Source organism: Haemaphysalis longicornis, unplaced genomic scaffold (genome assembly GCF_048455015.1).
Source record: "Haemaphysalis longicornis isolate Haplotype H1 unplaced genomic scaffold, Haemaphysalis longicornis Haplotype H1 scaffold_3, whole genome shotgun sequence".
Classification (NCBI taxonomy): Eukaryota; Metazoa; Arthropoda; class Arachnida; order Ixodida; family Ixodidae; genus Haemaphysalis; species Haemaphysalis longicornis.
In genome coordinates this window covers 158044837-158065238 of record NW_027526335.1, presented here as the reverse complement: position 1 = coordinate 158065238, position 20402 = coordinate 158044837, and the positions used below count along the sequence as shown (strand labels likewise).

Below are 20402 nucleotides of genomic sequence, written 5' to 3'. Positions count from 1 at the left end.
GGCGGTTGGTGCAGAGATAGCCGGCGTGCGGCACATAAATTAGGCGGCTGCTAAAATGATAAAAAGATAACCAAGAAATGCTCAAATTCGTACCATATTTCTCAAGGAAGCGCTGTTCCATTTTCTCGAGGGGGAACGGGAAGCAATAAATGCAAACAGTAAATTAACCAAATTAGATGAGAAGCTGCAACATGTGGACCGACAATCTCCTTCTTCCTTCTCATTTTCTGCTGCCACCTCTCTTGCCGTCACACCGGGGATACCGCTCATTTTTCACGCGCTCTTTTCCGCACGAAGGCGCAAACCTTAAACCAGGGTACTGGTTCGTGGAATAAGAAACATACTCCTCTAAAGAAAGCAACTGATTGAGTAGAAAACAAATTTGTAAAGACATGGCGCTCGGTGGCAGTCAGACCCGTTGCTCCGGAATGTGAGACAAAGACTAAACCTTTTGGTCCAGTCGAAGTGGTTGACGTCAGCTGAGAACAGGTTGAATAAGAGAAACGGTTGTAGCTTTCGACAAATTGTGTGTTACAGACATAGTGCTCAGTGTTACAGAGGACCATTGAGCACGGCAACAAGTGGTAATTAGCGGAGTAGCAAAGCACGCCCCCGCTGGTAGCGTGCATGTAAGGCGAACAAGGGTGACTGGATATGCTACTAGTTGCTAGTAACACAAAGACGAAGAACACATGACAAACGGAAGAGAAAATGGTGATGCCAGTGAGAGACAAGTGGGTACCTTTCACGCGTGCTACTCTGCGACCCCGTCATTGTAGAGCATTGAATGAACCGGTTATCTTGCACACGGTACGTGCTCGCACATTTCATCTGTGCATTGTATCCGGCGACGTACTCTAAATCGTCTATATCCACAGCTGCAGCAAAACATGGCTGCAGACACAGTACCAGCATATCGGTCCCCGAATTCAGCGCATATACTTTTGCAGCAACTGTGTCACAAGTAGGGCTTACGTATACTAAATAGTCGCGCCTTTTTTTGCACGTCTACCCTCTGGAGTAACTTTGACTGAGCGAGCTCATTCCATAAATATGCATTCCCCCGCTGTCTTTGTTTCTACATTTTTCATCAAATTGTCCGCACTCATACTATTATAACAAGCATAAATTCTGTTAGACTCCCCTGATGACATTTTGGGGCCCATACAGGGCGCTACAAGGCTGGAGATTTTGAAAAGGTTTTGTTGGTGTTTTGCGGCATTTTTTGAGGCTTTACTAGAACATTGCTTCTCGCTAGGGTAGTTTATGATGTAAATACACTTGCAATCGTTATATATTTTATTCATTACTAATTTTATCTTTTCTGTCACAATTTTCTGCAGCAAATTTTATTTACGCTATTACAACGAATAATTGATTATTGTAGGGTTTAACGCGCTGGCGCAACGCAGGCGATGAGGCGCGCCGTTGTGGAGGCCTCCGGACTAATTTTGATCACCTGGGGATCTTTACGCGCGCCAGAATCTCGTGCAGGCTGGCGTTTTTGCTATTCTCCTGCATCTGAAAAGCACTGGCCGTGGTCGGGAATCGAACCCGTGACCTCGTTCTGAGCAGCACGAAGTCTTAGCCACTGAGTCACCGCGGCGAGTTATTACAACGATTACATGCCCTAAACCCCCATTTGTACATTTTCGTGCAGGTGCAGAGCCTTCATTGTTTTGCGTTTTCTTCTGCGGTTTGTGCTTTTGGCTTGATTTCTATTGTTGTCATGGAACTGTTAAACCGGAAAACAACATACATAAACAATTTCACAGGTTCATATTACCAATTTTTATTTTGATATTCAGTACAATTTGGGATTTTAATAATTCCCTTTGCGAAACATCTTAAGTGGCACCATTACAGTAAACACTATTTTGTAACGAAGCGTTAACCGCAGCACATAGGCTTGATTACAAACAGTTCTTTGCTAAGAGCTTGGGTGATTTGCTTTCTCTGCAATAAATCTAGTACCGTAAACACTTACAGGGAATTGAAGGAAAGCTGTTCCACCATAAGGAGTGTATACGGTACAAGCGTTAGGGCTGCCTATTGTACATTTTTGTGCAAATTCAGAGCGCTACTGTAGTGAGGCGATGGGAATTGTAAAAAGATAATGGGGCGTTAATATTTTTTTTGTGCCGCGCATGCGGGGCTTAGCACAGAAGGTTATGTGGTTAGCGTTCTATGTCATCTATGTCGTAAGCGTTGAACGTCGACGCTCAGCTGTCGTAGTCATTCGCTATTATACCAAGGTGGGACAAAGATATCTGGAAAATGCGTCAGTACAGCTGGATCCAGCCTTTCCGGCTCCACTGCGCACGTTTTTACACAGGTGCGGCTGTACACAGGTCGGCCGTGTTGAAGCCCGTGGCAGTTCAAGCACGCAGTTCTGCTTCTATCCGAGCGTTGGGCCGTCTCCTTAGTTCTGGTGAACCTATTTGTGCTAAAATTATTTGCATTCAGGTTGGTGTGTTTGTATACACCGGACGTTTACATCTGTTTAAAAGCGTAAGAAATCACCAAAGCCTGTACTCGTCTCGCATATATAGTTTCGTCCACACGATCACGCAGGTAAGAAAGCAAAAATCTTAAAATTTCTTTCAGACGCATATGCATACGATGCTCATTTGTGGTTACAGACTGTTTCCCGTATTATTTAATTCGCAATGGCTAGTTTGCGGACATGGGAATGTCGTTAACACATTTGTGACTCATGAGTGAGTTTTAAAACCGCTGACCCAAGCAGTTGGGGCCTAAAAAACACAAACGTACCTTTCTCGACATCCAGCATTCCCAGTTTTATTTTGCTGAAGCTAAAACTATTTTAGTCATAGCTGATTCATTCCATTTTAGGTCACTCGTACTAAGCGACACGTTCTGCTCAGCCTCCATGTATAACCTGCGCACCAAACAGATGGTGGCACCAAGAAAATTTTGAACTGTGAGTCGCTGACGATGACGCCTGAAGACGTCTGGTTGGAGTCGTGGTGATTAGAAATGCAATCTAGTGTGAGTAAGTAAACCAAGATAGGCCGGCCATTTTTAGAGCTAGAATTCATACTCCATTGTCACGCTTTGATGTTCTCCCTAATGTTGGCGGCCATATGTCTGGTCCTTTCTTGCGCTTTTTTTCAATTCCCTCTCTGTTATTTACAAAATTTTAACGGTTAATAATAACTTTTCTGTGAAGCTCCGAACTTTAGGGAGGTGGGGCTCGTCAATCTACACAGGACGTGCGGTTTCTATTTGCATTTGTGAGTGCCTGACGGTTTCGTATCTTCAGATCATTATAGGCAGGTTTCATCTTTGGGCGCTTATTTGGTCACATCGTTTGATGTTCTCAAGTCACTAGCTCGCGCCTCAAAAGGTAACATACTGCCTGCTGTGTTGCCTTAAAAATTTGTTTTTTGGGTTCCTTGTATCCTCGCTAATTAGCCCTCATTTACTATTTGGTATGTATACGTCCTGCCCATGCACGCCTTTTCCACTTCGGTCACCACTTAACGGCCTCTAAAAGTCCGCCTCCATCGGAAAAACCACTTCTTATTCAGCGTGCTCTCCTCTCCTCCCACTGAGTTCCTAAGCTTTTAATTACACGTTCCCGTGTCCTCCCCTCGCACACTCCTTGTTTATTAGCCTTTCCTAAAATAGTACTTTACTACAGGAACCTACAGGAAATTTAAAGGCTGCGTCTTCGTCACTCCCAGCCCCGACAGCATCTCTGAATTTTACAGAACGCTGCATTCGAAAATCGTAACACTGCCACTGATGCAGCTTTCCAACTTTCTCGTTTCACCTTTTGGTACGCCCAGGATGGTTTGCTTTATTATGGGAGCGCTTCTCCTGCCTTTAATATCAAGGAATTGCTTCAGATATTTCGATAACTCATTCCTCGGTTTAGGAAGGTGCCCAAAGCGTTTACTGTGTTACTACTGCTTGGCGTTGTCTTCAACCAATGTTAGACCACGGTCCGCTTCATCGTTAAACACTGCGACCACTGATTACTGTGTGCTAAAATGAAAGCCTTGTTCACTAAAGTTGTTGGTAAGTTCCTCTACGTATTGCGGAATATCTGCTGGCCCGAGCCTCACATTGATTGTCCTTTGCATGAGTATCTTTTCGTTGTTTCTGCAACAGGTGTCAACTCAATCTGCAGAGGAGGACGCCTTTGTTTTAGTCATTTTTTGATATAGTAATTCCCACATTCTTATATGCGCGTGATATCTTCACAAGACATAAAACTGCGAATGAATATAGTCTTTTTGTTGAATATGCCATACCAAAACTAAATCTTGCTTTACGTTGTCAAGGATGCATTTACGTGCAGAAACCTCACCTAGGAGTATACGTATAAATTTCTCATACCTGTACATTACCACTCGCCTATACGACAAAGCCGCATGGTAAAAAATAGCAATTTCTAAAACGTTTTTATGATCCAATATTGGGAAGCGGTTCAAGTTTGGTTCTCTGCGTAAATACTTTCGCCAATTTTTTTTTAATTTGGGAATGTTACCCGTGGAAGTGTAACAAAAAGGTTTCTGTTGCCATGTGATCATACCAATTATGAAAAAAAAAAAACACCGGGCCTTTTGGGCAGCACATTTCTTAACCAAACAAAACACATGAGCCAAGACGCTAATATAAAACGGGTAAAATTATTCTAGATCTAAAGGATTGCCCATGATGAATGATTGCATTGCTGTGCATATATGGAGCTGAAAGTATTACAAATTTTTGTGAACGTTACCAATGCTTTGGTGGTTCTTGTCGGTATGTTGCAAAAAGACTGAAAGCCGAAAGATCCTAGTCATTCGGCGCAACCACCGCCGGAATCATCATCGCGACTATTTGCTGCAATTTTAGGAGAATACAGCCATCGATTCTTATCATGGTGCTAACCAACCAACCACAACATTTCTGGTGCACCTAACGCAAATACAGTGTTTAAACGGTAATGACGGCGTAGTGTTCTCAAAAGTGTGGGCCCGAGAACGAGCAGAAACGAAGGCCGATGACATCAGGGTAACTGCGCCTTTTCTTTCATGACACCTTTGCAATGACTAATAAAACCACGAACGCGCTATTGCAAGATGGAAGTACTAATGTACAACAAGCAGCGCCGTTCTAACTACGCTCATTAACGAAATCAAAAATGCATTGCACCGATGTGGTGGTGGTTGTTGTGTGGGGTCAGGTGGGGTTAGCATGGCTGGATATGCCGGCAATTGCTCCGCCCAAGCCCCTTCTAATTAGCCAGTTGTACTGTCCTTTAACCACAAGTTATACAGCTCCGTCAACTGCAGGAAGCTAAGGAGAAGGCGCGGCACGTCTCCGCGCAGCATGCAATGTCCCCTTGGAAAGACGATGTGGTCCAGAGTGCTTTGTGGGGCTGCCAGATTTGAAATCGCTGAGAGCATTGCAGTCCACTCAACATTATGCTCTGGGCAACACATTGCGTAGTGCTGTACATCGCCTATCACTGCATGTGACGAACACAAAGGCGAACGCACGACGCCCACCTTGAATAGCCATGCCGTGTTCTTCGCTGACCCCGTTCGGATGCGGTACAGCAATGTTGCCTCCGATCTTGTAAGTCCCTTTGTGACACAAGGCTGGTGATAAGAATTTGTCAAGGGCTTGAAATGTTCGGCCACTGTTCGGCTGAAGTCGTTCCAGTGATTGGGGGAAACTTTAAAGGCCAACTGCACTCAAATTTTTTTTTGTCCAAATATGTAGTCTATGCTCTTAAAATCACCATGGCGAAATCCTTAGCTTCGTAATCACAGAGAGCGCTAGGTACCGCCGTTCAAAGTACCTCCGAGCAGACGACGTTTGCACCTGGCGGAGAGTCGCCGTAACAAGTTCCGAGCGGCCTGTGACGGAGGTTGGGGAACCTGTCCCGTGAAGCTCGCGCTTCTCCGGCGACTTGCAGGGCGCTCCGCCGGGCGCAGGGATGCGTTCGCCCGGGGTTTCTCCGCTACACCAGCGCGCTGTACCGGCGTCGCCATCAAGTGTTTAAATTAACTGCATAGGCAGTAATATCCCCCATTAAAAGAAAACGATTAGAAGCCTAAACCTATTCAGGCGCTTGCGAACGTGTTGAGTTAGCAAAACTCTTTTTACTTGAAAATAATATTTTTACCCAAAGAAAAAAATAGCGCGAAAGGACCACTTGCCTTAAATTTGTCATTCCTATTGCATTTACCACAGAAAAAAAGATATATTATAAATTATTGACCACTTGCACTTCCGCGTCCAATATTGGCCTCATTTGGGCTGGCCCAACGCCACCTCTATCGTTTAGACATTTCCAAAAGTTTTACGATCCAAATAGAGTTCTTGTACACGCGGCTATAAACATTTGTGAGATTTTTGTCTCCCTAGCTAAGTGAACCAAAATCAGCCTTTCTGGCAGTAACAAATACACAAGCAGAAATATTGGCCGTCGTATTTGGGAAGTACGAAAACTAAACTGCTCCTCTCCTAAACAATAGATTATATTTTTGTTCGATTCCCAAGTGAAGTGTTTACTTTGAGCGTTAGATTTAGTTTATTTGAAAGTAAAACGTTTTCAACAGTACCTGTCTCTGGTTAAAGTAGAAAACAGCGGTAGATAAGAAGCGTTTTGGTGTTTTAGTGCGTCACTTAGCTCTGGAGGCGGGCTTATAGTTTCAGATCCCTTTTATAATTCGATTCTCGATGTGCACACAGGGGGAAAATACTGGGCCGATATTCACGAAGCTGTTTGCATGTAATGTATAGTAGAAATAGTGATTTATCTCCGCCCGCGTGCGATTTGTTTTCTTCAGAGAGGGCGACGTGATAGCCGAGGGGTCGGGTATAATAAAAGCTGATTTTCGATATCGTATACGAGCAAATAGCTTTGTAAACCAAGGTCCGTTTTCTACTCGCAATGCCAAAAATTGCTATTCCGGCAGTTATTATGATGGAAAAAATTACTGTCGGGCGGTCTACTTCATCTCGATTGATAGCAACGGGATGCCGGAATTGCGCCCAACTCCATTATAGAGGGCAAACGTTAGTGGAAGTTCTTCTGTGAAAAAAAAAAAGCGAAACGCGGCGCTACCACGCGCATTTGAAGGAGGCTCTGAGCGGCCGCCGGCTCTGGCGTGGTCGCTTCCGTTCCCTCACGTACGTCACGTCCAGCCGCCGCTATGGCCGCCTTTTCTATTCAGTTTCGGTTCCGAAAACGCGAATGTCGCGACCCGTTTCCGTCGCGCGCGTTGATATTTGAAGCGCAGTATTTTGCATTTCGCACCCTTTTTATATGAACCGTTAGGTGACATTATTTTTACGTTGTCGAAAATTTGAGTGCAGTTGGCCTTAACAGTCGCTGCAAATTGCATCGCACTCCGTGCCATCTGATCAGCGGTCTCATTGCCCTTGACCCCAGCATGGGATGGAATCCATTGAAACCGCACATTAACACCCTTGGAGCTGAGTTCTTGCACAAGCCGTAAGGAACGCTGACAGGCGTTTTTCGTGGGGATCCCACGCTGCAAAAGTTGTAGCGCTGCTTTTGAGTCAGTCAGAATTACATCTTTCTGAGGCTTATATGACCTAAGTTTTGTCAAAGCAGCCGCAAAGGCAATGCACGCGGGTTCGGTGGAGGACACCACATGATCTAGGCGTGCTGCTCAGGAACCCTGCCAGACGCCGCTGCACTAACCCCTATGTGCGGATCGACTGAGCCATCCGTAAAAATATGAATTTGATTCGGATAAGACTTGTTCTAATGTTCAAGAAAAATAATCTGACTACTTCGACTAGCGTGTTTCGTTTGAGTCTCATGTGAGGAACATGTAGCTGACACTGAAGGCTCTCGTAAGACCATGGCGGCATTGAGATGGGAAGTCTTCTCGGCCACTGATGGCACAATATTCTCAGGGTGTTAAGAGCAGTGTGCGCATGAGAGGCCGTCCTTGTTCGAAGCCGCCTTATTATTCCTCTTCCAGCACTCGTTTCCCCTAGACGCATTACCTGCGTCAGTAACCTGTGTGACGCAATCAAGCGGAGTGTAGCAGACTTCTGGTTTGCTACACTCCTTCTCGTTTCCCGCTTCCTGAGAAACTCCACTTGCTATCCTCAGCCCTTTCCTATGCAACGCGTCGAGGCGCTCATACTGGGATTCTGAAGAGGAGATCAGAAGCAAGTGGTAAAGAATGCCACTCACAATCTGAGCTGAGTGCGGCTTAATAATGGATGCCGGGTGATTCCCCCACTTAGCTCCAGCAATCCTCCTCAAAATGTTCACAGGGGGAAGCAGAGCCGAAACAGTCATGTCGACTGCCCGTCGCCAATACAGTCTGCTGTCCAGGGTGACACCAAGGAACCGCACGTGACTGGGTTGATGGATAGACAGGCTGCCCGATGTTAAATTAACACTAGTGGACCGTCACCGGTTCCCAAGGGTTGATGGATAGACAGGCTGCCCGATGTTAAATTAACACTAGTGGACCGTCATCGGTTCCCAAGGACCGTCACCGGTTCTCGGCCAAGAGCATCAGTCCGACGGAGGACAAATATTTCTGCATGTTGTGTACACTCCGTTGAGCCATCACTGCCAGTCGCTAATGTTGATATCTGGACAACCAGATGCAAACATCGTCACCGTACACGGTTACTTGAGCTCGTTGTCGAACTTCTTTTAGTGCTGCAGGTAGCCCGGACATACCCACATTGCAAAGAACAGGGGACAAAACACTATCATGGGAAACCCCCCTCTAGGCGCTTCTTTTTCGCTTAGCACACTCCCCAACCGTACGTGCAAGCACCGGTCTGTGAGAAGAAGGTTTCCTGGGGGTGTCAGGAAGCGAAGAAGGTTTCCTGACACCCCCATTGCATGTAGTCTTTCTACTATTGGTTGTCTCAGGACATAGTCATAAGCCTTCAAAACGTCAAAAAACCATGCTATAGTTGAAGGTTCATGCACCCGGTTATGTTCGACATGGCTGATAAAGTCCAGAACACTATCCTGGGCGCTTAAGCCTCACCGAAACCCAGTCATGCAGTATGGTTGTTTTTTTATAACGATCTAGCCACCAGGTTAGTCTCACGCAAACCAATTTCTCCAAAAACTTCGCCACACAAGATGTAAGGGAAACAGGCTGGTATGAAGACACCGCCGTTCGGTCCTTTCCAGGTTTAAGCACCGGCACCACCCAGGCGAGTTTCCACGACGAAAGAATGGCACCAGTCTCCCATATGTGGTTGAAGTACTGGAAGAGATCATTTTTGCGTTCTGCAGGCAAATTAAGCAAATTTCATTGGTGAGTTTGTCAGGCCCTGGTGAACATCGCCTGCATAAGGACCTTAGCACGCTCTCTAACTCCCGAAGCGTGAATGGGGCATCAAACGCTGAGGAGGACATGTAGGCTAACGGGGAAGGAAGTCCCGCTTACATGGTATAAGTGTACGCGTCCGGAAATTCCTCAGCCAATTGGGAGATCGTAACATCCTTCCGCAATGCCAAGGCCACAAATGGCCTTATCGTACGTGACTATCCAGACAACGAGTTCAAGATGCTCCAAATTCGAGGCACTGGTGTGAATGCGCCTAAAGAAGAGTAAAACGCAGCCCATTGGGATTGGCTTAATCTGATTGTATAGCGCCTGATAGCGGAGTTTGGTCTGTTGAAGGTGGACTTCAGTGTTGGATCACCCTTTCTTCGCTTAAGCTGCCGGTCGGCTCTTCGCCTGGTGGCACACAGGTTCTTCAACTTCAAATCTGGCGCTGGGAAGTGGCACGGGAGCTTACTGATTGTTGTTGCCTTCTGTTTACTAGCTGACATATCCTTGAGCAAATCATCTGATACAGCACTCAGCTCCTCTGTACACCGTTTGCAATTGATCACACGGAAATTTTCACTTCGCTGTGGTGAAAGCCAGCAGCGCTAATGAAGATGGGAAAGTGGTCGCTGCCCATACGGTCGGGCGCTTTGCAACATTGGATCTCGATAGCACTGATATGGAGAGTGAGATCAATTGGGCTTGCCGACGCAGGTGGTCAATTACGTCGACAAGATATTTGCCCCTCGCATCCGTTTTTGTGTCGCCCCACAGACAATGATGGGCATTGCAATCCCCACAGATGATCATAGGGGTTGGGCAGCGATTACACATCTGTTCGAAGAGAACTCTGCAGTCGATGGGACTTCCTGGGGGAAAATAAATAGATGCACCGCTAAGCCTGTGCTTGCCCAGTTGAATGCTCACCGCAACCACTTCCGCTTATTCCGAGCAAATATTTCGAACCGACAAATATACATGACTGACCTCACGCCGGATATACAGTGTGGCACTGCCATGAGGAAATCTTTCGATACTCGGACTGTTGTGAGCCACTTAGCCAGGAATTGACCTTTTGACCGGTAGTCCAGCTTCGATAACGCCAGAATACGGATCGGAGTGTCCTTGATAAATACAATAATTTCGGTCAGACGAAATGCTATACTAGCAAAGTTCCATTGCATGATTAGGGGCGCTTTTCGTCGTAGTCTTGTAAAGCTACGGCCTAAGGATGCCATATTATTGTTCCAGGAATGGAACGAAAGATCCTACAATGACTGGCTCTAAGTTGAGCACTGTCTCAAGGATGATTTTGGTCGTGCCAGGGGCAATTAGGGCGAGGTACGACCGCACGGCTGCAAAGAGAGAGCGCCTAATTTCAACGACGTTTCCTTTCTTTGTGTCTTCCTGTCTATTATGGCACTCTCAAGGCTTGCGAGTACTGAGCTCTTCTACACTGCCTAGTCTCTACCTCCTGATGTGGGTTTTGGGCAGATTTAGCCTCACTGGGAATAGCTGGCGGAGTCGCTAATGCTGAGCATGTTGAAGCTCATGCACTTTTATTTGCATTGGTTGGTTCTAAAGGTGGCAACGCTGGAAACTGTTCTTCATTGGATGGCTTCGGCGCTTCTGGAGGAGGTTCCGGCCCAGTGATGAGCGCCTTCCGTCGATGTAATGCGCTCACTCTAAATGGGCATCCACTACAGCTTGCGGGGTGTTCACCACCGCAATTTGCACAAGAAATGTTTTCTTTACAGTCCACAAAATCGTGGGAACCTCTGCAACGGTTGCAGCACTGTTCAGCTCTACAGAAGTTTACAATATGACCGTAACGACGGGAACTTAAAACAGCATGGAGGTGACTCTGCATAATCGGCATCTTCGTGTCTCGTGAAGCCAAGGTTGATCTTCGCCGGAAGTTTGTACTTCGGGGCAAATGTCAACCCAAACGCGTTGGTCGGGAAGACTTTCCACTTACCGGGCGAAGAATGGTCTCCACGCGTAATGCGCCTAACATGGAGTACCCCCTGCTGCCTTAGGTAGGTGAGGAGCTCCTCTTCCATGTGCCACTTGGGAACGCCGCTAATAAAGCACGTGTTCTGCACATAAGAGTGCGGTAGTCGGGAAGATACAGAAACCACTCAAACGGTCGAATCGCAAAATGGCGTTCACTCCTTCTTCAGAGGTCGCATAAACTAATAAGGCGCCTTGAGCTGCGAAATGACTACGGTTGGGTTATTTGCCCAGCAAAGCCGAAACAGCAGAAAAAAGGACAATTGGGTTTTCACGCCTCAGATCGTTGCCAGTTTCTACAGGAGATAACAGAACGGGTATGCCGACAGTTCTCTGCGTCCGATAGCTCACCACCTTGAAGTCCTACTGGTCTACGTCGTCATCTCCGCAGCGGTGTCATCACTTTCGCAGGTAATTGAGACTTGTCCCGTGGCCGAAGTAGCGGTGGTGGAATCGCCGTGGTCACACTGGTGAGGTCGCTTACATGGTGGCTCCACCGATGAGTCTTCCGAGCAAGTTTATCCAGTGAGAACAGTTCCCGCTGTAGCCAAGGCGTCAGCTATGGTGCCACCACCGTTGACTTCACTCGATCTCCGGGAGCTCCTCAAAGTGGATGACTCCGAATGAGCCCCATGGAACGCATAGGGACTATACCTCCGTGAGGAGACTGCTGTTCTTGCAGAAATCTTACCAGGATAAAAGAGAAACACCAAAAATAGGAGAGCTGAACTTGGCAGCAACCGGTTGGCAACGCATTAGACCGAGATTAAGCCATCCCACAGTATTTTTGAATATTCAGTGAACGGCTGAGGAGCTTACACGTAGACGTAGCGCACGGGGACAAAACCATCTTCTTCATCTCTCTGACGAGGAAAATAAAACAAAACAAAAAAAACAAAAATTACCGCGCGGCATTTGCCCCCAAATGTTAGCGTTTGGGAGCGGGCAACTTCAAAACAAACCGCTTTGTTCACCTAGTTTACTGGCTATTGCATTACAGTTTCAGATCACCCCAGTTCAGTTTTCCCCAGGACCCCGGGGACACGCGATAAAACTGATGCGGCCAACTGTGATGAGTTCAGCTTCGGTATTTAATCCGTGACCGAGGAGGTAGTCACCGGAAGACTTCTCGTATGTTCATCGATCATAAAAAGGAATGATTCGTTGCTAGAGGCAATGAAAAAATAGAAGAGCCACTGAAACAGGTCAGAGCTACGATGACCGAGGCTTCGCACGGAAACACCACTCTCACCGAGGATAGTATCCAACACCAAAAACATTAAGGTACTTGGATGCGAGGGAGCTTCGCTGACGGCTGGTCTCTGTGAATCTCAGACCACTAGCCCCTTCCAGCACGTGGCAATAAAAAGGGGTAAAAAAACGTTGACGAGGTCCGGGCTGATAGAAATAAAACGACCTTGGCATCGCGATGCCTTTCAACAAGAAGACTTGCGATGAAGTTTCGTCCGGAAGCATGTCCGCCAAACTTTAGAGTAAGGGTGTCAACTAAACAATCTGTACAAAAGCAGAACCATAGTCCGCAAGAGAAAGGGATGCCAGACTCTTTAAATCGAACGCTGCAAGTATTACAACCCTAACACGTGACGCTTAATATTGTCTATAAAAAAGGCCAGCGCCAGAGTTGCGTTGCAACGCAAGTAGCAATTTAAACTTCGACAGAGACTCTGGAAAACGACACAACCTTCAAATCCGCACCTAGCCTGTTAAAAGACGTGCGAAAAGGTTATACAGGAGAGCAAAACGAGAGGAATATAAACCTGAGAGTCGGCCGCAGCCCTTAACTGACAACGACTGGACTCTCATATAGTGCCGAGTGGGCCAGGATGTTGAAACAAAGAAACCTGAATGGTCTAAGACATCACGACAAAATACGCTGGAATCATCATGGCGGGGATGTGCAGCAGGTGGTGCAAGATTGCCATGGATAACGTCAACGGCTTCAGACACTATTCCCCGCGCACTTAAAGGGGCACTGACACAAAATTTTGAAGGCGAGATAACTTCGGAGATAGATTGGTGGGAACACATATACATCATCTGCAAAATATCAGCGGCGAATACAGCCTAGAACATATTTAAAATCAATTTTAAAGTGTGCGAAACGCAACCGAGCAGCCAGCAGAGGACCACGCGCAATCGACATCCCGAGGAGATTGTATAAATAAACAACATCTAAACACGTCACGAGTTTGTGTTTGCCGCTTCCGCACTGCCGGCGTTTTGCGCCGGCTCGCCCGGCTCGCCGCTCCAATCGGAGGGCCGGAGGGCGGAGCTTCTGCTCTCGAGAACGAAGGACCCGATCGTTGGCGGCGGAGGCGCCGTGATTTCGTCAGCCCATCGGGCAGCTGGCCGCGACCAAAGTTCTACAGCGATTCCAGGCACTCTGTTTCTATTACTGTTTATTACCATTGGATGCGAAAACGCGCCGGAGGCACGAAAAGCCCACTGAGCTAGCCGCACGGTCGCTGCGCAGGCGGCGGCCACGGCCGCGAAGTGGCCCAGGCCGGGGCAGGTACTTCGAGTGATAGCTTGTTACCGCTGCACGAAATTGTCCCCAAGTCCCGACCATGGTGGCTTACATGAGAAAGGAGTTAATGATGCGATGGCGGGTTGCATTAAAAATTGTCATCTGCACCGCTTACGAGAGCGGCACTCGAATATCCGCCGCAGTGCTAAGCCGAACAGATCTGTAGGCGGACCTGTAGGCAGACCGGCCGGCTGCTCTCAGCGCGCGTCTTGCCACCCACCGTCTCGAGCGTCGCGCGTCGTTCTTTAGCCGCGGTAGCATTTTCACTCGCAGCGCCTGCGTCACATCCACGGTCGCTCTTTAATTAAGCGCCTCACGAGATCAGTACGTGGGGGCATTCGCAGAAACTGCCGTCGATGCGGATTCGACAGTGCTACGGCGGCTCTGCTCTGTGATATCCCTCCGACGGTCACGTGGTCAGCTTTGTTCACACAAAATCCATAAAATCCATCGTTTCGCGGCACTCGCTGAAACCGAAACTGCGACTGGCCGCATTGAAAATGCCTCTAATTAAACAACCGTCGCACGCTGAAACAAATGAGGTTTCTACAGGTTATAAGTAGGTCACTACCTACTTATCGCAACAAAAAAAACGATATGCAAAATTTTTGTGTCAGTGCCCCTTTAACATGAGTACAAAGCTTCTACTGTAATGATGGCCTACTCTTCTAGTGGAAGTTCTGCACTACTTTGTTGGAAAAAGTACGCCGTATGTAGGATGAAACCTTCATATTCATGGTATGTACACAGAACAGTCGCCGCGCTTGCTACGTTCGTCATCGTTGTGTTGCCGAGCATCAAAAGACACCGCGGGATAACAAACACCGCTGAAGCTTCCTACCACACCGTCTGGGGAAGTTGCGATTTAGGGACTCATTCGACGCCTATGAGTAACAGAAATGCGCATAATCGGTCGCCCCACCTGGGCGTGTGGACTGTCATGAACTCACAGCCAATATCTTGCGAACAACAGAAGCTGTGAAAGGTTATTTCTGGCCAGTTGTTTCAATAAAAATTCCTCAATGCATGCAGCAATCAAAACCGCATTCTCAAGCTCGTGAAATGTGAGAACAACCACAAAAGGACAGCAGTCAACGATTTTTAGAATGCTGGCTCACATCAATGACTTCACTCTCGTGTTTCAACCTACTGACCACACAAAATGAACTCTTGCTGCATCGTGAGTCTCCCAAACAAAGGCATGTGTCGAATATTCGCGTAGTCAGGGGAGTTTACGTCGGGAGAAACTTCAAGCCAAAGGCGTCTTTTGTCAAGATTCGGTGTTTCTTGAGTAAGGTGTAGCATCTTATGGGCCCAGAACTTGAGGGCGAAATATCTTAAGGCCGGGGAAGGAAGTTTTATAACTACGGAGAAGCCGTGCGGCCTCTCCACCGTTTCATATCAGTAACAGCCGCATGTGCTGTTATTGGCTTTATTATTTCTGTTTTTATAGAAATGCCTGTTGAGATGTCTTGACGTGCCGCTTTCCTGCCTCAGTAACTCCTTTCTTGTTAGAAGGCCTATAGAGCTTTTGTGTGTTCCTACCACAGCACTTATCAGCTATTATACCTTACATCGTTTGAATGATAGGTTTTCATTTTACTTTTTTCCCAATTCATGCCATCCACAGACTTCCCAGCAGGCAGGGGCTGGATTCTACTACTAAATATGTAAATTTTTGGATTGATAACATAACTGGCATGAACAAACTGGGTTATCATCTAGCTTCGAGCAGCCCACATTTCAGTTTTATGAATGTGCTATATCGGTATATATTAGGATACGAAGCTTGCTAAAGAGCCCAAGAGCCTGGAAAACAAAGCGCTGTATTGCGTTTGATTTGTTCTTTTATTTCACGTTTATTGAATGGCGTTCCACATACGAGTATACCAAGACATTTAAATTGAAAGAAATTAAATTCATTTGAGTTAAAATACCGGTTACAAATAGTAGCGAATTACAGATAGAAACACCTTATACAAACTTGTATACAAAGTGTCACCTATATGGCGAAAATTAGGGACGTGTAAGTTAAAGACCAACTCAGCTGCAAATAATTTTTAAATAGACGGAAGTATCGGCCCCTGCAAAAACCCACCACCAAAGTTGCGCCTAAAGAGCAACAATGTGGAGATTTTTCTTGTACAAGTTATGTGTGAATGACATTGTTTTCTAGTTTGTGGAAGTGCTTAAAACTTGAGTCTAAAATTGCTAGGTAAAGCAAGGTTTGGCGGCGGAAAACGCGAAGCCTTCACAATTTATAACTTAACCTGCACGCTTTTCCTGCAGGGCACCGGAATTAACTTCAGTGGCAACATGAAGGCTCGTATCCAAGATGGTGTTGTACACTCTCCCTACCCAGGCGTCGATATCCCTGTACGCTCATTCTACTCTCTTGTTAAAGAAATGCTGCAAATTAACCCCCAAAAAGTCGCTCTGGTAAGCACCTGGACAAAGTTTTATTGCCATCGGAAGAGTGCAACGATCTAGGTGTCGAATTGTTCGCGTCCATGTACATCAAACATATTTTGGAAATCTTAGATGCGGTACATCAAATTATTTTCAATAAAATCCAATAACAAGCTCCCGCAGCACCAAAAACAATATATGGGCGTTTTTACAGGTTTTCATAATCATGCGCTACGTGAATGCAATGCAATTCAGCGCAATATGAAGTTAATGGTATTTACAGTAATCTTAAGCTCTAAACACAAATAAATGAGAGAGATACGCACCTGAACCCTCTTTCTCGCAGTATTCGGAGTGGTTCAATGAGATATATCCGTGAAGCAGACATCCCGGTGTAATAAGTGCGAATTTAAAGACAGTGGTCCCCACCAATCACTAAAACCAGGTATGAATGCTTTACTCTTGAAGCTTTGCATGACATCTGAATTCCTTGCATTCAACCACAATTTATTGTGCAACTGTTTCGATTAACAAGTGAACTTGCTGTGTGCAACTGTAATTGTAGGCTTAAACCCCGCTTTAGCGAAAACGACAGCACCGGGATAATTACCATGACTTTACAAGGCACCAGTGGTGCCAGTGCAAATAGGGAATCCTTGTTTGTATAACGCGTTAACAGCCTCGGAAGACTGAACTCCGCCCAGGGAGTATGTAATTCACCTCGACAAAATAAGGTCTACCCAAACAAGCACTAATTAAGCCGTAAGTTTTCTTGATTAGACCTACCACCGTGGCTCCTATCTCAAAGGGGATGCTATGTACAAAAAACAGCATATCAGGAAAAGCACCCAGCCGCCAACGGCAATAACTAAAATCTCGAATTCCCTAAGTAGTGTAAACAGTATCCTGAGGAAATATTACCCCATTAGAACCAGTAATGTTCGACTAGCAATACGGTTGAAGACGTATCTGTAATACCGTCGCCTAACATGCGCAAATGTTAAAATATGAAATAAACTGGCGCAAGGCATGTATCCTTTTACCGAGAAGGGAGTCATTTCAAAACTGTATCTTAGATCTCTTACGACACATAGGAGAAAAAGCGCACACAGCCGCCGAGATAGAAATCTGGCGCCCAGTGACTAAAGGTTTTTGGGTCACATCTTTCTGCATTTGAATATTTACGTTACCTTTCCCAATTATTATTGGCAACCAGTCTCCGTTTTTGGGCTGAAATGCCGTAATATATTTGATTCTTGAAGTTGGTGTCTTGGTTTAGGCGTGTATATTTTTGAGAGAGGCCACGACGGTTGTCAAGATACTCTGCGCTTGTCAGGTCAAATGCGTTATAGGGCCGTAATTGAATTGGGAGTACTTAGCATTTTTCGAGATTTGTTTTTAGTACATGTTTCAGTACTGAAGAATCCCAGCTACCATTTTATCAGCACCATGATCGTGGGTTGAACTTTGCGTGCTTAGATAGACAACATAACCAGAGATTCCCCGAACACCTTACATCTTTTCTTCAGGCCGATAACGTGACAAGCCTGACCCGCAGTGAACTCCTGGGGCGGCTTCAGCGCTATGCTGTTGGCTTCCGGCGACACGGCGTGCTGCCAGGAGACCGAGTCTGCATCCACCTCAATGATTCTGTCGAAAACATGGTCGCCATGTACGGCTGCGTCCTCGCGGGTGCAACCATTGTAATGGCCAAAACGTCACTCATGGAACGTAAGTGGTTTGAAAAGACGCCTTATATGTTTCCACTTTGGCCACAATGCAAGTCTTAAAAGATACCACCTGGCTGCGTCCTCGCGGGTGCAACCATGGTAATGGCCAAACCGCACTTATACCCGCCGCGGTGGCTCAGTGGCCAAGGCGTTCTGCTGCTGAGCACGAGGACGCGGGTTCGATTCACGGCCGCGGCGGCCGCTTTTCTGATGGAGGCGAAAAGCAAAAACGCCCGTGTGTACACGATTTCGGCGCACGCTAAAGATTCCCAGGTGGTCAAAACTAATCCGAAACCCTCCACTACGGCGCTCCCCATCAGCGGCGTTGCGTCGGTGCGTTAAACCGTACAATCAATCAAAACGGCACTCATGGAACGCAAGTGGTTAAAAGAGACACCTTATCTCTGTTCACTTTGATCACAATGCAAGTCCTAAAAGATTCCACCTTCAAATTAAAAAACTATCAAAAAGTATCAAAGAAACCAAAGAGGCCCTACGCCGCCAGATACAGCTGGCCATCCTGGATATATTTTTAAATTATTACATACTCCAAACTGGGTGAGGTTTTTTTTGTTTTCTGTAATATTCAGCTGGAAAGTTTTTTATATTGCCTTAAGCTGTGTTCTTGCTTCCTACCAATACAGTATTATTATCGTATGCTACGCGCTTTGGCAGGCGAAGCAGATGCCACATTTAGATGCAAGAATGATGTAATCGCGTTTTATTCATTTGTTTTGCCCAAGCAGATATATATAAACCTGGAGGTGAACCTAGAGCCGCGATTAGGTCTTCAAGAACGCGCGCAAAGGATTATTAATTGCATAAATGCTTTAAACGGCAAATAAATACTGACTTGTCGAGTCGCCATATACGTATGTTGGCTCATTGCGCCTGCCCACGGCAGTGCATATTTCAAGGGGTAAGTACACGCAGCGGCGGCGACGAGCGACGCAACGATCCAAACTGAAAGAGAACAGAAAATGGATAGTGTGGGATATAGCGTAGCTTATTTAGTGGCTGCAGTGTGGGTGGCGGTGGCAAGCGGTATAAAGCTCTATAACAGGCCGCTGGGACCCTCGCTCGATTTTTGCAGGCCAGAAGCAGCCTACAAGCGTGCGGCAGCGACGATGTATTGAACTGCAGTGACGAGCGACGACGACAAAGGACATTGGCGGCAGTGAATTATTTTTTTCGCTTGTCGCTGTCACTCAGTACACTCTGTTGTTGTACCTTTTGAGTTGCGTTTTCGGCGTCGCTTGTCGTTGTCGGTGGATGTGACCACCCATTCATCTTAAGAAACTCGTCGACAACGCGGGCACATGCGTCAAATGCTAATGACGCATTTAGTAAGACATATCTAGATAGCCATTGAATGCCAGAAAGTGGCACCCCGAAAACGCAAAAGCATACCGAAAACAGACCTAACGAACCCTTCAGAGCTGAGAAGCCTGATCCATAGCTTTTTGCACTAGCCACTTGTTGCCAGTCCGATTCCCACAGTACCCACAATTCCCATGGCGGCGTGCGATCGCAGCGACACTTTCCACTCTACGTGATATTGAGAAACTATCGTTGTCATTCTAGCCTGTCAGTTACCTTTATTTCTTGTTTCCTTCCTTTGCTGCTAGCTCATTTTGGCGCGTCGCTGTGAATGCATCGGTTGTTTGGTAACGCTGCATGCAAGGTATAGAGTCGTAATACTTATTAATAAAAATAAAATAAATAACAGTTAAGTGTTCGTGTAAACGTGTGACGCTCGAACGATGTTTTTTTTTTTTATCCAGAGCGTTGGGGGCGAAGGCTGAGGGGTTTACGATTGGTGGGCAGACACCATGTTGACGAATTGGCGCGTGACTTCTTCGATGCCTTTGTAATGGAAAAGGAGGCGTTAGGACGTTATGAAAAATCTGCTAGTTATGGATGGTTTGAGCTATGTTCTATCTTTATTGCTTTCTGGTTTATACGAGAGATGCGTGGCAGAAGACAGGGTAGCGGTCATTTATTTGCCTTTTACTTTATTCAGCCACGCCTGTACATAGCTTACTTGGACGGGTGAGGCCAACTTTTCAGGCTTATAAAACCTAGTTTCCAGTTCGTGAATTCTCAGTGAATTCGTGAATTTTCGGGAAGCTTTGGATGATTGGCTTTCAGTTTTGTCAGCTCTGGCTGACAAAGCGTCTGTGTATGCTCTGGTCATTTTGACGTTTCGCGCGGTTTAGTTGTACCGGTTTTAAAGTTTGCCTTATTTCTCTACACTGAAAGAGAATAATTCTTGGCGGGATAAAAAAAAACCAGACAAAATGCAGCAGACGTGAAAACGTATGCCTGTCTTTGCTATTCAACAGCAATATAGCTCCCAAGTCACGCCCTTTCAGTGATTGACTCAGA

At 46.3% G+C, this 20402-nt stretch overlaps 1 protein-coding gene across 2 annotated transcripts in view; it reads left to right on the top strand.

The window, feature by feature from the left end:
* The first annotated feature begins 2323 nt into the window (after positions 1-2323).
* Positions 2324-20402, top strand: part of LOC144173483 (uncharacterized) — an 83523-nt gene continuing 65444 nt past the window's right edge. The window contains exons 1-3 of one of the 2 annotated variants that reach the window (XM_077701889.1): positions 2324-2574; positions 16165-16314; positions 17814-18015. In XM_077701889.1, the coding sequence (XP_077558015.1) occupies positions 16192-16314; positions 17814-18015 (325 nt within the window). In that variant the 5' untranslated portion in view covers positions 2324-2574; positions 16165-16191. The remainder of the gene's footprint in view (positions 2575-16164; positions 16315-17813; positions 18016-20402) is intronic. The other variant, XM_077701888.1, reaches the window with a different exon arrangement.